Genomic DNA, 20496 nt, shown 5'->3' on the forward strand with positions numbered 1-20496 from the left:
CTTTATACCAAATAATCTTATTTTGTAAGGAATTTTATTAAATTAAAAAATATTAGAATTAAGGTATTGAAATATAAATATTATCTACAAACATAGAATGTGGTCATTCTTGTAATTTTAGAAAAAAACGCACTTAGAATGCAATTTAATTAATATTATAATTAATTATTATCATTTTATCATTATATACAATTATATATGATATATATAAGTATAACACAATATAGGAAATAATCTAAACAAAAAATTAAATAAATGTGTAATTTTAATTCAATAATAATTGTGTGTTTTTTTAAAAAGATTTCAAAGAAAAAAGTGAGGTAATGTTCAAGAGTTATTAATTTTTTAATTTAAAAACATAAATTTTATGATGGTTACTTTCGACTTTTTTAAATTTTTGGGGGAAAAATAAAAATTAAATATAAAATGTAAACATTTTTGGGCATTTTTTTTTTTTTTTTGTATAAAAAATCATAAAGAATTACAGTATTAATTTATACAAAACAATTAGTAAATTTGCTTTAATTTTCTATTAAAATTTAGAAAAAAAAATTAAGTCAAGTGGCCTAATTAAATTTTTCAAAAATTTATATTTTAAGGGATTTAGTTTGAATTTTCTCTACTTTTGAGTTTTAATTTGAAAATAAGGCCGCTCCAAATTTTTTTTTAACTTTTTTCCCATGCCCCATTTCAAAAGCGGAAAATCCAATGGTGCAGGTTATAAAAAAAAATGTTAAAAATTTCATCAAAAATTACCGTTTTAAGGTCTATTTTCATAAATTTTTCAAGGAATTATTTAAAAAAAAATTTTTTTATAACTTTTGTATTGAAAATGATACTTTTACAAGAATTTTCTTCTCTTAATTTTTTTTTAGAAAATTATTGAACTTATGTTTTCTAATTTTTTTTTAAAGATTTTTTTTTTTTTTTTTTTTAAAAATTTTTTTTTCAATTTTTTAGTTGCTTTGAAATCAAAAACCACTAAATTATTGATTAATGACAAAAATGTGTTTAATTTTTTTTATTTTGTATTAAAAAAAAAGTTTTTTCTGCCCTCAGTTTTTTGGACAAAAAAAAAATTTGAAAAAAATTTGGAGCGGCCTAACATGTAAAAAAAATTAAAAAAATATTAAATAAATAATAAAATAAATAATAATATAAATAAATAATAAAAAAAATAAAAAATATTTAATATAAAAATATTAAAAAATAAAACGATTAAATTAAAAAAAAAAACAAACAAAATCAAAAATATTTTTTTTTATTTCCATAATAAATCCTGATGGGACAAATAATAAAAATACATATTAAATTTATTCACCTAATTAATTATTAAATATAATTTCTTTCTTTATTTAATTGTCCAAATTTTGATATAATTTTCATAGTACATACATAAATTCCTTTTTCTCATTATTATTAATATTAGTTAATTGTCATTTAAACGATACATATTGTTCAACAATTGGCAGTAATCGATGTGATTCAACCCAATATATTTCGTTACGATAATCAAATTTTTCAGCAAATCGCCATCTTCTGGCATATTTTCTACTGCCTCTCCGTACATTTGCTGCACTGACTGCCAAATGTCGGCATACGCATTTTCAGTCATTACATTTTGAGCAACATAACTTGTCGTATCGAGCAAATTTGGATAATAGTGGATATTTTTCTTCAAATATCTCTTGAGATCCAAAAAATCCTTTCGTTCCATGACACGTGTGACCTTGTACTCTTCCGAGTTGATTAAGCACGTAATTTTCTCAAGTTCCGGCAAATACCGGAACATTTTTAACTCTTGTGCCAGCGAAAATCCAACGTCGTCCTCGATTGTGAGTTCTTGCAAGTAGTAACAATTGCACGCGATATCCTCGGACAATCTGAAATTCGGAACACCACTCTCGAAATAGTCTTCGGCTCGGTAATCAAACCTCTTGCCTTCTCCTGGAAGGGTAAGATGGGTGAAATGAGTCTCGTCGAAGAACGGAAAAGCCCAGTTGGAACAAAAAACGCCGTTTGTGTTGATTGTCAACTTGTAGAGTTGGTTCCAGAGGATCATCGGGATCCAATCTTCGTCCGTAATATTAAAACAGTCCCCAGTTAACGACAATTCCCGTAATTTTGGCAGGTAAGGCATGAAAAAGTCTTCGAGGACATCTTCTTCGCGCGTTTCAATGACCAGCTTTTCCAAATCTGTCAGTTTTTTGACGTGATTCATAATTGTGCGAGGGTTGATCTGGAATTTTATTTACCAAATTAGTTTTTTAATAAGTTTAAAAATTATAACATTTAAATTTTTCTAAGGAATTTGTTGAAAATATGTGAAAAAATCGGTTAAAAATTTAAAAGTAAACAAATTTTCGTAAATGTCAATTCAAAAAATGACCGTTGAAAATTTGAAAATCGCTTTTTCGTTAATTCAAACTAAAATAAAGCTGAAATTGATGAAAAATTACGAATTTTAAGAAGAAAAAGAGACAAATTCCTTCAAATTTTTAAAGTTTCTTACTTTCTCGATACTAAAACACGTAAACGTCAATTCAAAAAATTACCGTTAAATTTAAAAAACTAGATTTTTTTTCAATTTCAAGTCTACTTTATCCAGTGGCGGATCCAGGAGCAAATTTACGGGGGGGCGATTTCATACAAAATCCAAAATTTTCATAATTTTTTTCTCATATTTTTGACATTTGTATGGGAGCTTAGGCTATTACGGGGGGGCGAATGCCTCGCCGCCCCCCCCCTGGATCCGCCCTTGACTTTATCTAAAAATAGGACTGAAACTTAAGAAAAAAAAATAAATTTTGAAAGTAGTTAAGAAAAAAAGAGCAAAATTTTAAAGTTTTTCATATTTCAAATAGAAATTTTGTAAACGTCAATTCAAAAATATGACCGTTAAGCTTTCTTTAAAATTAATTTTTGATAAATAAAATTATTTTAAGCTAAAATTGGTGAAAAATAATTAACTTATGATGAAAGACCGAGGAAAAATTTTCATTTTTGTCATTTTTGAAACAAAAATTTTGTAAATGTCAATTCAAAAAGTGACCGTTAAAATCATTTAAAATATTTTTCTTTCCCATTTGCGTCTAAAACTCAGTGGCAGATCCAGGAGCAAATTTACGGGGGGGGCGATTTCATACAAAATCCAAAATTTTCATAATTTTTTTCTCATATTTTTGACATTTGTATAGGACTTCAGGCCCCCCCCCTGGATCCGCCATTGCTAAAACTAAATTCAAAAATTTTTTTTTAAATACTTACCTCATTGCCACTCCTTCCATTGAGCAATACCAGCTCCTTAAGTTTCGGCATATGTTCACAAATTTCTTCAAAATCCTCGTTTTCGAGACGAAATCCGGTCAATTTCAAATATTCCAAATCTGGGAATTTGCGAAAAAAGTTTGTGGTGTTGTTCGTGAAACGAAAATCGATCACAACATCGCTTAGTTCGAGTTTTGTGACTCCAAGGAACATCAAGTAGAGCTCATCATCCTCGTCTGGGATTTGCACCGATCTAATTTTCAAGGTCTATGTGCGAAATAAAAATTTAAGAAATAAAAAAAATTAAAAAAAATCAAAAATTACCTTCAAATTCGGGAATTGCAACAAGACCCAAGGATTAAAATGTGCACTACTGATGCCATTTTTGAACTTCATTTCGGTAATTGATTCAGGAGTCAACTTGGAACGACAATTTTTGAAGTTGAAATCGGACTTTAACTGAACAAATCGACCGTTTTCCGCGTTGCCCAACAAATCTTTCAGCAACTTTTTCAATTTGACGCTCATAAATCCCACATCGAAGTCTCTAAAGTTGGCATGGACTTCAATTGAGCCACACACGAACGACTTGAGCTTCTTCATTTTCCGAATTTCCCCGAGTTTTTGCATGTCTTGCATCACTCCATGCAATTTGATGGACTGACAGTTGTCCAAATTCGTCAAATCGCCGAGAAGTTCTTCGTGAGCGATTTCCAAGGTCTGCAAATTGGGCATCATGGCGTAAATTTTGTTGCACCAATTTTCGTCAATGCCTGGATACGAAGCCATTTCCATAATTTTGAGATCCAGAATTTTCGGTCCGAAGTCGTCGAGGTTGATCAAGCGACAAAGAGCTTCGAAACCGGGAGCGTAAATTGGAAGCGACTCGATCAAGAGATGCTTGAAAGTTCGCATGACTCGGCATTTCGAGAAACTCTGGTACAATGCACCGTTGTAGGAAAAATCGGTTTTTTCGTGAAACACGAGACAACTGTCCTTGGGAAACTTTTCCGAGCAAAAGTTGGACCAGCTTTTGTTGATCGCCATCAAGGTACGACGTTGTTTTGGCGTCAGGTTTGTCAGGATTTTCTCCAAGATCTGCAAAAAAGTGAAAGTTTAGTTGAAATTCTTAAAAAAAAAACATTTTTACTCACTTGGCTTGGGAGATCGAACAACTCATTTTCGATTTTTGGCCGTTTATTTGGACTGGAAAGAACATCTGATTTACGTTTCATCTCGTAAATTATAAGTTTTTACGTTTAATTGACAATTATTTCACGAAAATTAACACAAATTAATGAATTTTAAGGAAAAAATTCAGAGCCACATGGATTGGCTTTGTTTCGTTCGGAATTGTGATTTACGGTTTGCTCACTGGGCATGTTTTGATTTGAGGTTATCAAGAATTTCTATGAAAAAAATGGGTTTTGTTCGGTTTGATGTCTGTCTGTTTGAAAATTTGTAAATTTAAAAATAAATTATTAAATTTATGAAATTTTGGCTACAAAAAGAAAATATAGAGAAAATATTTTTAAAAAAATTAAGAATTTTTTAAGAAACTTTAATTTTTTTTATGTAAGTGAACCCTTGAACAATTTTTGAAAAAATATAGAATTTTGCCATTTTTGAAATAATTAAAAATTTTATTGAAAATTAAATAAATTAAATTAACAATTTTTGCAAAATAAATGAGTGAAATTTGATAAAATTTTGAAAAATAACGAATGAAATTCATTCAAAAAAATAAAAATAAGCTTCAATAATTTCTAAATATAAGATTTTAGACTCTAAAACTTAATCAAAAGCTCTAAAGAAATTTTTAAAAAATTTCGAAATTTTAAAAAAAATTCTGAAAAAAATTAAAAATACAAACTTTGACATTTTCAAAGATAAGGAATTTCTTTCAAAAACATCAACATTTTTGAATTCTTTGAATTTTTAAAAATTTTAAACTTTTTTCTATAAAAATTATTAAAATAAATCCAAAACTTGTGGTTTTGACTAAATCCAAAATTTAAATTAGGGATAAAAATTCTAAAAAAAATAAAAAAAATAATTTTTAAAATTTTCAAATATTTTTTTTTTTTTTTTTGAATTTAAAGTTATTTCATATTCGAAAATTAAGATATAAAAAAATGAACTTTGATTTAAAATTTTTCTTTTTAATAACGAAAATTAAAATGCGCTCAAGTTGTTCGTTTTCTCTAAAAAACTAAAAAATCTTAATATGCGTAAATATTTATTTCAATATTTTCTCTCAAATTAATAATTCTTAAATTTCTCTTATTTGACTCTCAAATGTACATTTTCTCTATTAATTTATCGACCAACGACTTTAAACTCTTTACATTTTCTTATAACGATCTCCCATAATTGCAATTCCAAAATTTTCGATATCTTTCGCTTGCTGCTTAAGCTCTTCTTTTCGAGCTTCAATTTTTGCAATTTCCGCTTTGACCTGGGCCAAATGTTCCTTCGGGTTTTGAGCCAATTTCAGATTGTACTGCAATTCCGCAATTGCCTTAGCCAGGTCTTCTTTGAGCTTTGTAGCTTTCTCGTCGCGCTTCTTTTTCGCATTTGCTTCCGAAATGAGCTGCACAAGCTTTGCCTTGGTTTCTGCCAAGATTTCGAAAGTTTCGTGAGAAATTTCGGGCTTTTTGAGTTTCGGGTAATCAGTCTCAAGGGCACTCACTTCTTCGATTGCTTGTTGTAAATATCGAACAGTGATAATTTCTTCCATGATCGATTGATGCTGAAAATAAGAATTTGTTGAAAAATTGTCGAGAATTCGAGAAGCAACTCACCATTTGATGTGCTTCAATCTCAGAACTGTCATTTTCTGCCATTTTAAGACCCATTTTGCTGTGATTTTCCGGGATTTGTTAACAGAACTTTCCTGGCTTCTTTCGGAGTTTAACGAGAATTTTGTGTAGGTCTGCCAGATTTTCTCGATTCGCAATGCTACTATAAAAAATGTATGTCTCGGGAGCAAGGTAATCTACGAGACATGGGCGAGACTTAAAAATTAAAGAGATTTATTACCAAGTAACAAAAATATTGTGCATTGGGAGAAGATTTTAGAATGTGCATTGGGGTTAATTTTTAAATTGTTCTTTTCGGATTTTAGAATGTAAAGGAGTATCCAATGCAAATTAAAGAAACCCAAAGCACATGTAAAAATCATGTCCCAAAGCAAATTCTTGGTTTTTGCCCCAATGTACAATAATTTTGTTAGTTTTGTGCCTGATCTATAACATATTCAACGGAAATTGCATTCAAATAATTGAGGCTCGTAACTCGATTTCCACTCACTGCCGTATTTGTACAACCTGCAAACCCAAGTTTCTTTTAGAGCGAATACGGTAGTGAGACGAATGAAAATGATGAGTCACGATCCTCTTTGGCGACAGGCGACCAAGTCAGGGTTGCCAAATTTTCACTGTTTTAGTGTATTTTCTCAGAAAATTTCAGATTTTTAGCCTTTAATAAAACAACAAAAAATTTCAAACAAAAATGGCTAATCTTTAAAGAATTTTTTAAAATTTTAATTTTAAATTAGCTGATTTTGACAATTCTTTAATATTTTTTTTTTTTTTTTTTTTTGACAAAATCGGTACCTAAATATTTCATTTTTTAAAAAGTTTTATATCGACAACGTTCAAATTTTTCGCTTAATCAGTACAAAAATTACCGTATTGTAGATAATTCTTATGGAAAAAAATAATACGTTATATTAACGAAAATAGGCAGGTTTTAAAAGTTTCAACTTCTTATTAATTTTTCAAAATTTTTAACGAAATTGAAAGATAACAAAAGTTTTTTTAAATAAAATAATTTAAAATGGGAGAAATCCAACAAAACAAAATATTTCTATTAATTTTAAAATGATGTTCCATTAATTACAAAAATTAATATTTTTTTTTAATTTTTCAATTTACAGTAAAATATTTTCTTTTAATTTTTAAATTTATAGTAAAAATCATTAATTTTTTAGAATACTAATAATAAAATGCTTTTGATCTTCGGATCGCGGTGATGCATCCTCAAACCTAACCTAATAAAATGCTCTCCCTATGATCAAAATTGATGTTCTTAGCAATGAAAATTTAAGCCTTATTTTATGAAAATAAGGAAGACTGAGACACATTTTATGAAAAGGGCTCAACTATTTTATTGTCAAGGGTCAATGAAGTCGGAAGTTCAGAAATAGATAAATTCAGTAAATTTTCAATGAAACCTAATGAAGGGGGAAGGAAGATATTTAAAGACTTTGAGATTTCTCTTTTAAGATTTATCGAGGTAATTTTATAAGTATTTTAAAATTTTAAAGCTTTTTTATAAATTTTTAGTTTTCATTTTTTAAATAACATTCTCTGGGTAAAAAATGTTAAAAGAGTGATACATTCCTATAAAACTTGGAAAAATTGAATTTTTAAAATCAAATATAGTGAAATTTTTCACTTAATATGAGAAAAATTTGGCAACCCTGTAACCAAGTCTCCCATCCAAGTTCAAGTCCTTCAAACAACTTTGATTTGGATTAAAAGGCCTCGAATATTTAAAAAAAAAATAAATTAATTCAAATAAATTAACCTAAATATCTCTGAAAATGGCTAAAAAAAATCCAAATTTTTCAGAAATTTAAAACAATAACTTTATCATTTTCATTCGTCTCACTAGTACTGTGATCTTCCGAATAAAAAACTCTGCGTGGGTTGCAAAATGCCGAAATACAGAAGCACGCCTGAATTAGCAAGTTGCAAAAAAATATTTTAAAAATCTTATTTTCGATTTTTCGCGTCTCTTAAATCCCGTTTTTCCAGGAAAATTCGTTGAAAATCGCGTCACGATGAGTGTTTACGAGCGTTTCCGTGTGTTCGACGGCATAAAATAGTGAAAATCGCGACAAAAATCGTCTTTATGTGCCATACACAATAAAAATATGGATTTGTGAAAACTAATTGTGTGTGAACTTTAATTGGACATTTTATGCAATAGAAATTACTCATTTTGTGCATTGTCAAAAAAGCAAGCAAAATCCATCAAAAACCAAGAATTTACGACAAAAAAACTCACGCAAAAAGTGCGTTTTAGCAGAAAGAAAAGAAGTGATTCAGCGTGAACAGCAAGCGGCTGATGCGTGGAAATTTTTTCCACAAATTTCTTTCGTAGGAAAATCCCGTAGAATCGCGTCCAAAGATGGCAACAGCGTCTCCGATCAAGGAAGAGCCGTGCCCCGCATCGCCACCCATCACGAATGGCAAACAAAAGCCGCAAATTTCCATGGAAAAGTTCGAAGAGTTCCACTTTGAAGTGCCACCCGAGTGCCCCATTTTCGTACCAACGGCGGAGGAGTTCAAGAATCCCCTGACATACATCGCAAAAATCCGGCCCATTGCCGAAAAATATGGCATTTGCAAGATTCGACCGCCACCGGTAAGTGTTCGAGTGCCGCAATTGTCGCGAAATAGTGAAAAAGTGTCGCGAAAACTTCCCATTCGTCGTGTGTGAGGACGTACGGTAACGACAGCAACCATCTTGAAACAAAAATGGATGAGGAAGTATCGCATGAGACGCTGGATATCGTTCCGAATTCGTGTCCAAAGACAATGAAACCTCTCGAAATCCCAATTTTTCTGCCAAAAATCCTGGATTTTCGTGAAAAAATCGCAAAAAAATTTATTGTGACCTATTTTGGACCCCCAGACCGACTCATTCGTCGTCATTGAAGCCATTTTGTAAAAATCACGTAGATTTCGTCCCTTACATGTCTACAACGACGACGAACATTGTCCTCTACGCGACTGGCACGTAGACCTCCTCCGAAAATTCCCGAAAGTGCATCAATTCCTCCCATTTTCCAATAATTTTTCGCGAAATTTTAAAATAATTCCGAAGTGATCCAGTTAAAAAATTGCATCGAGCCAGTTTAAGTCAGTGTCCATTGTTAAAGTGGAGTGAAACAAAGGCAAGACACAAAAAAAAAAGAGAAAAGTTGTGATGTTACATAAGGTCCGATGCGATTCCCGAAACACGTTTCGAGGCATGCATGTAAAGTTGCCCAGCAAAGTTGCATTCTGCTGCTGCTGCTGCCATAAAACGCAAAAAAAAAAAAATATTTTGAAAGTCGATGAAATGAAAACAAACATAGAGTGTAGAGTAGATATGATAGAGATTTACGACGAAATATTTTTTTTTGTTCGTTGTACGACGTGGTAGACGTGTATAATTAAATTAATCAAATTTTACGGAAAGATCTAATTGAAGAGTTCTTTATAACAATTAGTGATTTTTATTATTTTGTTTTTTTTCGCCACGGATGCAAAAAATTATATTAGGGACGTTAGGCGAGTGCAATGAGTGAAAATGTTGTGAAATTCGTTTTTTTTTTGTTATTTATTTAAATATGAAGGTCTAAATACTGAAGTGACGATTTAAAACGTTTAAAAAATTTTTTTATAGAATTTTTTTTTTATTTTCGTATTTTTTTATTATTCGAAATTTTTATTAATATTTGATTAAATTTAATTTAGCAAATGTATTAAAAAAATTATTTGATTTGCCTGAAAAAAAAATTTTTTTTTTAAATTTTCGAAAATTTTCAAATATTTATTTAAACTTAATTTTGGCAAATATTTTCCAAAATTTAGTTTTTTACTTCCCCGAAAAATATTTTTTTAAAATTTTATGACGAAAATTAATTCAGAAAAAAATTAAATTAAATTTTAATTAATAATTTTTTAATTTATTTTTAATTATATTCATGCTATTAAATCTCAAATAATTTTTATTATTTTTTTTTAATTGAAAAAAAAAATTTAATTAATTTATTTATTTTTTTTTTAATATTATTTTATTTTAGTTTTTTTTATGTTTTTTTGGTTATTTTAATTTTATTTATTTTTATTTAAATAAATATTTATTTTTTAATAAAAAAATAGTTAAAAATCTTAAGTTCAGCCTAATATTAAGTATTTTTCCGTGTTGCAATTTCCTACATTTTAATAACAATTTTCACTGTCGGAGGTTGTAATACGAAGCTCGTCATTGCACTCGTGTACAATTTCAATTACTGTTTTTTATGCATTTATGTAGCTGTGATAAACGCTACGCATGCAAATTGTTTGTTTCTAGTTTTTTGAAGGTGGTCAAACACGGTGAGAGAGTGAGATGAGTGTGAAATTTGCGATTTCTATAAAATTTTTATAATTTTTTTAAAAATTATTAATTAAAATTAGGTATTAAATAATTAATTTTATTAAAAATTTTTACAAAATGAATTATTTTTTTTTAATTTTTAATGAAAATTTTCAAGTTCAAAAAAAATAATTACAAAAAATCAAGATTTTTAACAAAAAATTTAACTAAAAATGAAAAAAAACCCTTAAATTAAATTAAAATGGAATTAAATTAAAATAATATTTTTTATTTGTAAAAAATTATAAAATAATTATAAAAAATAAATATTTTTTACAATTAATTATTATCAAAATAATTTTTAAAAATTAATTAAAATTTAAAAACTTTTCAAAATGATCGAAAAAAATCGAAAAGTTTAAAAAACTGTGACAAAAAAAAACTAATTTTAAAATTTTAACTTAAATTTGGAAATATTAATTTATTTTTCTTTTAAAGAAAAAATTTACATTTTTTCCATGAATAATAATTTTAAAATTTATTAATTAATTTTTTTAACTAAATTTTTTTCAAAATCATAAAAAAATCAATCATTGAAATTACCTCAAAATTGCAAAATTTTTTTCAGTAATTTTTCTGATGACATTTCAAGTGCAAATTTCACATTCACAAACAAAGTCTAGCACAGTCATTAAAAAAATAAAAAATCGACAATCACCGATGAAATGCATTTAACATATCGTTGCAAATGTAGCTCAACAGTAATTTTTACATTCAAATTTTATTCAGCGTGAAAGGGTTAAATGACAAATCTTTCATCAAACACATTTTTTGTGACATTTGTAACATAATTTGAACTTTTTTGATTGATTTATTCATAAAAAACCGACGAATGGGAAATTTACCGTCTCTAAAAAAAAATTTATTCAATTTTTAATCCTTTATTTCTTTTCAGTCATGGCAACCACCATTCACCGTCGACGTGGACAAACTGAAATTCACACCGCGCGTGCAGCGCATCAACGAGTTGGAAGCCAAAACCCGCATCAAGTTGAATTTTCTCGATCAAATCGCCAAATTCTGGGAATTGCAAGGCTCCTCCCTGAAAATCCCGATGGTCGAACGTCAAGCTCTCGATTTGTACACATTACATCGCTTCGTGACCGACGAAGGTGGCTTGGAGCAGGTCACCAAAGAGCGAAAATGGACAAAAATCGCCCAACGCATGGGCTACCCGATCGGCAAATCCATCGGGGGCATCTTAAAAGGGCACTACGAGCGCATTTTGTATCCCTTTGATGTCTATACCACCGGCAAAACGATCGATTCGAAGCTCGAATCCGAATCTGACGATCAGGATTACAAGCCGCACAAGATTGTCGCACGTCAAGCTGTTCAACCACCGACCGAAACGACAGCGCGTCGCAGCAAACGGTTCCTGCAGCAGCAAAAACAGGAAGGAACTATGGGAGCACCGAATTCCATGTCTCCTGGGACGTCTCCGATTAAAAAAGAACCCGGGGAAAACATGCCACATTGTCCTTTATCGAAAATGGCAGGCATGGGATTGCGTCTTCGTACCCCGGAAAAGCGTAAAAACGGCAAAGCGTTGTACGAACACGATCCGCTCGCGAAATATGTGTGTCACATTTGCGAACGTGGCGATGTCGAGGAAGCAATGTTGCTTTGTGACGGCTGCGACGACAGTTATCACACATTTTGTCTCATGCCGCCACTGCAGGACATCCCAAAAGGTGACTGGCGTTGTCCAAAATGCGTCGTCGAGGAAGTCAACAAGCCCGTCGAGGCATTTGGCTTCGAACAGGCACAACGCGAATACACATTGCAGCAATTTGGCGAGATGGCAGACGCATTCAAGTCGAATTACTTCAATATGCCGGTCCACATGACGCCCACAGATGTCGTCGAGAAGGAATTTTGGCGAATTGTGTCGTGCATCGATGAAGATGTCACCGTTGAATATGGCGCCGATCTGCATACGATGGAACATGGCAGTGGATTTCCGACCAAAAGCTCTTCTTTTCTCCTTTCGCAAGACCAGGAATACGCAGAGTCGCTGTGGAACCTCAACAACTTGCCCGTACTCGACGAATCGATTTTGGGTCATATCAATGCCGATATCAGCGGCATGAAGATCCCCTGGATGTATGTGGGCATGTGTTTTGCGACATTTTGTTGGCACAACGAGGACCATTGGAGCTATTCGATCAATTATTTGCACTGGGGCGAGCCGAAAACGTGGTATGGCGTGCCAGGAAAGGCCGCTGAAGCGTTCGAGACGACAATGAAACGCGCCGCTCCAGAATTATTTGCCTCACAACCGGATCTCTTGCATCAATTAGTCACGATTCTCAACCCAAATCTGCTGATGAAGGATAATGTCGAGGTTTATCGCACGGATCAACATGCCGGAGAGTTTGTCGTGACCTTCCCGCGAGCCTATCATGCAGGTTTTAACCAAGGATATAACTTTGCGGAAGCAGTTAACTTTGCGCCGGCTGATTGGGTAAGAAAATTTTAATTTTAAAAGAATTTATAAGAGATTTTTTGGTGTTTTCATAAAATTTCAAACATGTTTCAATTAATTTCAGGAAGGTTTTAAAAATTTCAAGAAATTTTAAGAATGCTTTTCAAAATTTTAATGAAATTTCAAGAATGTTTTTCGAAATTTCAAGAATTTTTATCAATATTTCATGAAATTTCAAGAATGTTTTTCGAAATTTCAAGAATTTTTATCAATATTTCATGAAATTTCAAGAATTTTTTTCAGTATTTCATGAAATTTCAGAATTTGTATCAAGATTTAATTAAATTTCAAGAATTTTTATCAAGATTTCAGAAAATTTCAAGAATTTTTATCAAGATTTCATAATATTTCAAGAATTTTTTTTCAATATTTCATGAAATTTTAAGACTTTTTAAAAATTTCAAGAATTTTTATCAAGGTTTCATAAAATTTCAAGAATTTTAATCAAGATTTCATAGAATTTCAAGAATTTTTTCAAAATTTTATCAATATTTCATGAAATTTCAAGAATTTTTTTCAGTATTTCATGAAATTTCAAGAATTTTTATCAAGATTTGATTAAATTTCAAGAATTTTTATCAAGATTTAATTAAATTTCAAGAATTTTAATCAAGATTTCATAGAATTTCAAGAATTTTTTTCAAAATTTTATGAAATTTTAAGAATGTTTTTCAAAATTTCAAGAATTTTTATCAATATTTCATGAAATTTCAAGAATACTTTTCAAAATTTCATGAAATTTCAAGAATGTTTTTAAAAATTTCATGAAATTAAGAATCAGAATTTTGAAATTTCAATATTTCATCATAAATTTCAAGAATGTTTTTCAAAATTTCAAGAATTTTTATCAATATTTCATGAAATTTCAAGAATAATTTTCAAAATTTCAAGAAATTTTAAGAATGTTCTTTAAAATTTCATGAAATGCCAAGAATGTTTTTCAGAATTTCATGAAATTTCAAGAATGTTTTTGAATATTTCAAGATTTTTTTTTCAAATTTCATAAATTTCAAGAATGTTTTTCAAAATTTCAAGAATGTTTATCAAAATTTCATGAATTTTCAAGAATTTTTTTCAGTATTTCATGAAATTTCAAGAATGTTTGTCTAAATTTCATAACAATTCAAGAATGTTTTTCAAAATTTCATGAAATTTCAAGAACGTTTTCAAAATTTTTTAGTAAAAGATTCTAAAAAAATTAAAAATTCTAATGAAAAATTTTATTTTTCAGCTCAAAATGGGTCGCGAATGCGTCAACCACTATTCAACTCTTCGTCGTTTCTGCGTCTTCTCCCACGACGAATTGGTCTGCAAAATGGCACTCGATCCCGACAAGTTAAATCTAGGCATCGCCACTGCTTGTTACCTCGACATGGCTGAAATGGTCGACACCGAGAAGAAATTACGCAAAAGTTTACTTGAATGGGTGAGTTTTTTATAAAAAAAATCTTTTAAAAATCAATTTTAACAAAGAAAAAATTCCAGGGCGTCACAAAAGCGGAACGCGAAGCCTTCGAACTCCTCCCCGACGACGAACGCCAATGCGAAATCTGCAAAACGACCTGTTTCCTGTCCGCCGTCACGTGTTCCTGCCCCTCGGGCCTCGCCTGTTTGCGTCACTACACCGAACTCTGCAAATGCCCGCCGGAAAAGCACGTTCTCAAGTATCGCTACACGCTCGACGAGCTTCCACTGATGCTGCGAAAACTCAAAGTCAAGGCAGAATCTTTCGAAATTTGGCTCACAAAGGTCCGGAATGTCCTCGATCCGAATGCCGAAAGTAAAATTTCGCTTTCAGAGTTGCAAGATCTCGCAAACGAAGCGGAAACGAAGAAATTTCCGAGCTCCGTGCTACTCGATCGGTTGAATTCGGCAGTGCTTGAGGCGGAAAAGTGCGTCACGGTGATCCAGCAGTTGGATATCAATAAAATTCGGACCCGCACGCGAAACAATACGGACCAAACAAAGTACAAACTGACGATCGAGGAGCTGGATATGTTTGTGCAGGAAATTGATAATCTCTGTTGCACGATTATCGAGGGGAACAGTGTGCGGGAGTTGCAGCGCATGGGCAAGGCATTTATCGAGACAGCGAATGCTCTTGCGAAGCAAAGTATTAAAACCGTAAAAGAGCATGATTTGCAAGCAGCGATCGATGATGGAAGTTCCTTGTGTATTGAGTTGCCGCAAATTAAGGCGCTGAAGTCCCGCTTGAAGCAAGTCGCTTTTTACAACAATTGTCGCAGTTTGCGCGAAACTCATGACAAATTGCCCTTCGCCATGGTCACGAAACTCTTTAACGAAGGTATGCAATGCACCCCACACACCTTGCTCGAAAAAGAGTTGGGCGAATTGCACAAAATCATGACGGAAGTGCAACAATGGGAGGAACAGGCGAAACGTTGCTTCGAATCTGGCACCCAATATCACGTGCCGGAGATCGAGGAGCTCCTGAGTCGCGCCGAAAACATCGAGGGAATTCTTCCGTCGGAGAATAGTTTGCGCGATGCGCTGAAAAAGGCGAAAGATTGGCTGAATACCGTCGAAATTCTGCAGCAAAACGAGAATTATCCGTATTTCCACACGTTGGAGGACGTCGTGAACCGCGGCAAGAACATTCCGTTCCAACTGAAGGAACTCAAACGGATGGAGATGCATTTGACGGATGCGCGCGCCTGGAAGGAACGCACTTCCCGCACCTTCCTCAAGAAATATTCGTCATTTTCGCTGATGGACGCCCTTTCGCCGCGCAACGAAGCCGTCATGCTGCCCGCCAAATACAAAAAACGTCACAGCGACGACATAATTTTCGAACGATTCACCGAAGATATGGGCCCACTTCAAATGGTGGTTGCTTTTAAGACGGCCGAGGAGAAGGAAATGCGCGAAATGCTCGAGCTACGCAAACAAAATCTCGCCAAGAACCCCGAAACCGACAACTATTGCACGTGCAAACGCAAATTCTGCGGCATCATGTACAACTGTCAGCTGTGCAAGGATTGGTTCCATTCCACGTGTGTCCCGTTACCGAAAAACTTGATTCGCAGCAGCAAACAAAACGCCGCCAAAGCCAAGGAACTCGATCGTGACGTCAAATATTTGTGCACGTCGTGTTGCAGATCGCGACGACCGCGACTCGAAACGATTTTACAACTTCTCGTGTCGTTGCAAAAGTTGCGGATTCGATTGCCGGAGGGCGAAGCGCTGCAATGTCTCACGGAACGAGCGATGAATTGGCAAGATAGGGCGCGGCAAGCACTGGCAAGGGAAGATGTTGCAGCGGCAATCGCGAAATTGTCGCAATTTTCGCAAAAGATGCAAGATCAAGCGGCAAACTCGGAAAAGGCAGTGGCCAAGGAGACAAAACGCTTGGCGAAACTGAAGGAGAATCGCAAAAATAAACGATTGAATTTGACGCAGGAAATGTCGGAACATAGTTCAGATAATGACGAAAATGACCAAATGCACGACAAGAAGAAGAAAGTGGCGGAAGACGATTTGGATGGAAGTTCAGCGCCATCGTCGCCAATGTGAGTATTTTCCTATTTTTTTTTTTTTAATTTTCAAAAATAAAAAATTTCTTAAAAAATATTCATAAAAATTTAAATATAAAAAAAAATAATTAAACAATAATTAATTTAAAAATTATTAAATAATTAAAATTAAAAAAAAATCAGCAATTTTAAAAATTAGTTAATAAAAATATTTTTTAAGAATTTACAAAAAAAAATAAAAAATAGAAGTCGTTTTAAAATTATTTCAAACTAAAATAAAAAAAATAAAATATTTTTTTAAATTTTTGATTGAAAAATTTAAAATTAAAAATATAAATTTATTTGAAATTTATTTAATTTTTTTTATTGAAAGTTTTTTTTTAAATGAAAAATTCTGAAAAATAATTTTTATAGATGAAAATTAACTCCAAAGTATTACCTAACTTTATAAAAATTAATCAAAATTTTAAATTTTTTTGAAAAATTCCTCAAAAATCATTTTTTATGAAACTTTAGAATATTCTTATTTTTTCAAAAAATTAAACTATGAGAATAAAACCAAAAGTTTGAAAATAAATTTGAAGATTTTTTTTGTCAAAATAATTTTTAAAAAATTTTAAAACTAAAAAAATGAAATAAATTAAAATAGAAAATCATCAAAATAAAGGAAAAAAAAATAAAGGAAAATTTGAAAAAATGGAAAAAATTAAAATTAAAAATTTCATATGATTTTTTTCTGAATTTTCTGAAAATTTTCTGGATTTTCCTTTTTAATTTAATAAACTATAAAAAAGTTCAAAATGTTAAAATAATTCTGAAAAAAAATCAAAAATTTAATATATTTTTTTTTGTATTTTTACAGGCCAAACTTCCCGAATTCAAACCCCAACCAAATAGGATCCGACTCGCTCCCATCGATGAACGGCAAAGGAAGCACGGAGCCGTTCGTGCAGTTGAAAGACTCCACGCGTGATTTCTTAGACAGTCTCATGATGGAAGGAGATCTCCTCGAAGTCTCACTCGACGAAACCAACCATCTCTGGCGTCTTTTGGTGGCAGCCAAACCCACAATGTCCGATCTGTCTTACATGTATTCAAAGTACAACATAACGGTAAGTCTTGAAATTTCCTCATTTTCCCTCAAAAATTAATTTTTTTTAATTTTTTTTTTCAGCCTGGTCACACCAACGAGAATCTAGTCAAAGAATCAAAGAAACGCAAATCCACGGATTTGGGTGCGAGTCTCACATCTTCCGGCAAAAAGGTCTCCGCAAAGAAGGCAGCTGCGGCAGCGGGCAAAGATGCTGCTGTGACAAATGGCGAAACGAATGTTTTGACGCCGCAAAACAAAAATACGACAACAAAGAAGGGCGTCTTGGATGAATCGAATAAGGACGATAGTGCGAATGATGAGCACGAAACTGAGACGGAAAGTCATACGGAAGACGGTGATTCGAGTGCGCGACAACCGCGAAAGAAACTCAAACGCGGCCGAAAATTAAAAGTATTAAAGGATAATAATGAGGCGAGTCCCGTGGCGGCAGCCGTGAATGCGACAGGTGCTGTGGTGTCGGCACCGAATTCGCTGAAGAAGAAAAAACCACGCAAAACAACCAAAAATGTCAATAAGAAAACCATGAATCAGAGCATGACGTCGGACGAGGACGAAGAGTGCAGTGCTTCGAATTGTTCGCGACCGCCAGGTAAGAATTTTATCAAAATTTTTTATTTAATTTTAAATATTTTGAGAAAAAATTGTTAAAATTAAAATTTTTTGAAAAATTTTATTTTCTTACGAATTAAATTAAAGCTCAAATTTTTTTTTCAAAGGCAAAAAATAAAAAAATTAAAATTAAAAATTTAATTGTTAAAAAATAAATTAAATAAATATTAAAATTAATTTAAAAAATTAGAAATTAGATTAAATTAAAAATTTTATAATAAAAATTTAATTTAAATAATTAATTTTTAAACAATTAAATTTTTAAATAATTTAATTTCTAATAATTTAAATTTTTAAGATTAATTTTCGTAATAAATTTAAATATAAATAATAAAAATAAAATTAAAATAAATTATATTAAGAAAATTTAATTCAATCATAATTTATTAAATTAAAAATTAAATTACCTAAATTTAATTTTAATTTTTTTTTTTTCATTTATTTTTTTTTTTTATATTTGATTATAAATTAAATTTGTAAATAAAATTAATTTTTCCATTTTTTTTTCTCTTCCTCAGGAATCGAAGTGGATTGGATTCAATGTGATGGCGGATGCAACAAATGGTTTCACATGCTCTGCGTCGGTCTCGATAAACGTCAAATCAAGCCAGATGACGATTACATTTGTAAAATATGTAAAAAATCGCCAGCAAATGCGGCTAAATTATCAGATGTCACTGCAGTAACTGCAGAATAAATCTTTTGAGGTACGTAGTTATAACTTTTCAACACACTCACACAAAAAAACACAGATTATGATAGAAACAATAAAACTTCAATATATACTTAAAAAAAGAAGAAAACATATTTTTAAGCTAAGGACGGAAGTAAGATGAAAAAAAAAATAATTTATTTAATATTCCTTGAAGAAAAGTGCGCAATCAGTTTTTAAAAAACAACCATACCTTAAAAATTTTGTGTTATTAATCCATATTGAGAGACAAAAAAAATATATAATTTTTGAAATAAGTTTTTTAAAAGGTTGGAGTAGTTTATTTTTTAATTTAGGTGACGTGTTCTTTCATTATTTTTAAGAGACTCTTTTTAAATTTTTTTATTAAAATTAAATTTTTTTGAACAAAAAATTGACAAGAAATCCAAAAAAAAATCAGGATAAAAAAAATAATTAGATTTTATTAAAAAAAAAATTCTGATTTTTTAATTTTTATAATTCTAAATTTTGATACGATTTTATTTTAATTTAAATTAATTTTTTCCAATTGCTAATTTTTGCTTTAATTAAAAAAAAAGAAAATAAATTTTAGGCAAAAAATTAATAAAAAAAATTTATTAATATTATGTGTGCCTAAAATGAAACAAAATAAAAATGAAAAATATCAAAAATAAAAAAAAAACAAAAAAATTCAAAGATGACTGTCAAAAGTCTATTTTTTCATCTAAAACAAAAAAAAAGTATTGAGCAAATGACAACAATTTCTACCAGGGTTCGAAATAAGCAAATAAATGTTTAAAAAAAAGATTAGAAAAGTTTCTTTTTAAAACTAGAACAGTTTGTAGTTGTAAGTGGTTTAACTGCTTTTTTAGACAAGAAAAAAAAACTTAGTGAAAAATTTTCCCGTCACTCTGTTGGGAAGCAAAATCCGAGAAATCTTTCAGTTCTTTCACTTTTTTCAAAATAAAAATCGTACAAAGAACATTTATCACCACATGGCACACAATTTTTGGTAAAACACTTGAACAGAACACGATTTTGATATAAAAAATGAAAGAAAAATCCATAAAATTAAAAATTATTATCAAGTAAGAGTCACAATGTTAGAAAAATTACAATCAGAGATAAATTACATTATTATATAAAACTATTTAAGAAATAATGATTAGAAATAATAATAATAACAATAATTGAGAAGAATTATTTAAAAAGTTAAAAAAAAAGTAGCAGAAAAAAATGTTAAAATGAGAAAATCACAAAAAATTAAACTTTGCAGGTAGATTTACGATTAAAAAAAAATGTAAAATTATTAAGATAGAATATTATTATTATTTCTATGATGTATAACATAAAAATCTATAATATAAAAATATTTGTTTTAGTGATGATGAAAATAAATAAATAAAAAAAATTAAATTAATGTTTTATTTTTAATATTTTAAATTAAAAAAATTAAAAAAATGTCACTTCTAAGGTGAGTCTAATTATTTCCTATTATTTAATCAAAGTCACACTTTTACCACTTCGCCACACTCTTATTATCGCTAAAATATTATGACATGAGACAAATATTTGAGACACGATTAAAAATAAAAGGAATTCCATTGTTTCTTTGAATAACATTACTCGGTGCAATTTCTTCATTACAAGCCTT

General features: G+C 30.6%; 4 protein-coding genes across 5 annotated transcripts in view; 1 reads left to right on the top strand and 3 right to left on the bottom strand.

The window, feature by feature from the left end:
- LOC134836030 (cytochrome c oxidase subunit 6A2, mitochondrial) overlaps positions 1-20496 on the bottom strand; it is a 351497-nt gene that overhangs the window by 269446 nt on the left and 61555 nt on the right. The window lies entirely within an intron of this gene.
- LOC134834550 (uncharacterized) lies at positions 1302-4623 on the bottom strand. The gene is made up of 4 exons (XM_063849270.1): positions 4422-4623; positions 3592-4365; positions 3268-3534; positions 1302-2239 (listed from the first exon to the last, which is right to left on the bottom strand). Exons 1-4 carry the CDS (start codon positions 4500-4502, stop codon positions 1430-1432), a joined length of 1932 nt encoding a protein of 643 aa, XP_063705340.1. The 5' UTR covers positions 4503-4623; the 3' UTR covers positions 1302-1429.
- LOC134834901 (uncharacterized) lies at positions 5503-6247 on the bottom strand. Its single transcript, XM_063849706.1, has 2 exons — positions 6072-6247; positions 5503-6019 (listed from the first exon to the last, which is right to left on the bottom strand). The coding sequence occupies exons 1-2, from the start codon at positions 6123-6125 to the stop codon at positions 5612-5614; spliced, it is 462 nt and encodes a 153-aa protein (XP_063705776.1). The 5' UTR covers positions 6126-6247; the 3' UTR covers positions 5503-5611.
- Positions 8017-19085, top strand: LOC134833091 (lysine-specific demethylase 5). Its single transcript, XM_063847284.1, has 7 exons — positions 8017-8703; positions 11360-12931; positions 14184-14378; positions 14438-16482; positions 17309-17558; positions 17621-18149; positions 18688-19085. The coding sequence occupies exons 1-7, from the start codon at positions 8467-8469 to the stop codon at positions 18864-18866; spliced, it is 5007 nt and encodes a 1668-aa protein (XP_063703354.1). The 5' UTR covers positions 8017-8466; the 3' UTR covers positions 18867-19085.

This window comes from Culicoides brevitarsis, chromosome 3, assembly GCF_036172545.1.
Source record: "Culicoides brevitarsis isolate CSIRO-B50_1 chromosome 3, AGI_CSIRO_Cbre_v1, whole genome shotgun sequence".
Lineage (NCBI taxonomy): Eukaryota > Metazoa > Arthropoda > Insecta > Diptera > Ceratopogonidae > Culicoides > Culicoides brevitarsis.

Excerpts from the sequence above, each read along its gene's own strand:
- LOC134834550 (XM_063849270.1), bottom strand. The coding sequence starts at position 4,502 with ATGAAACGTAAATCAGATGTTCTTTCCAGTCCAAATAAACGGCCAAAA. Across the intron at positions 3,535-3,591 it reads TGCAATTCCCGAATTTGAAG|ACCTTGAAAATTAGATCGGT; the intron begins GTAATTTTTGAT and ends TTTCGCACATAG. Across the intron at positions 2,240-3,267 it reads ATGGAAGGAGTGGCAATGAG|ATCAACCCTCGCACAATTAT; the intron begins GTAAGTATTTAA and ends ATAAAATTCCAG.
- LOC134834901 (XM_063849706.1), bottom strand. The coding sequence starts at position 6,125 with ATGGGTCTTAAAATGGCAGAAAATGACAGTTCTGAGATTGAAGCACAT. Across the intron at positions 6,020-6,071 it reads AGATTGAAGCACATCAAATG|CATCAATCGATCATGGAAGA; the intron begins GTGAGTTGCTTC and ends TCTTATTTTCAG.
- LOC134833091 (XM_063847284.1), top strand. The coding sequence starts at position 8,467 with ATGGCAACAGCGTCTCCGATCAAGGAAGAGCCGTGCCCCGCATCGCCA. Across the intron at positions 8,704-11,359 it reads GCAAGATTCGACCGCCACCG|TCATGGCAACCACCATTCAC; the intron begins GTAAGTGTTCGA and ends ATTTCTTTTCAG. Across the intron at positions 18,150-18,687 it reads GAATTGTTCGCGACCGCCAG|GAATCGAAGTGGATTGGATT; the intron begins GTAAGAATTTTA and ends TCTCTTCCTCAG.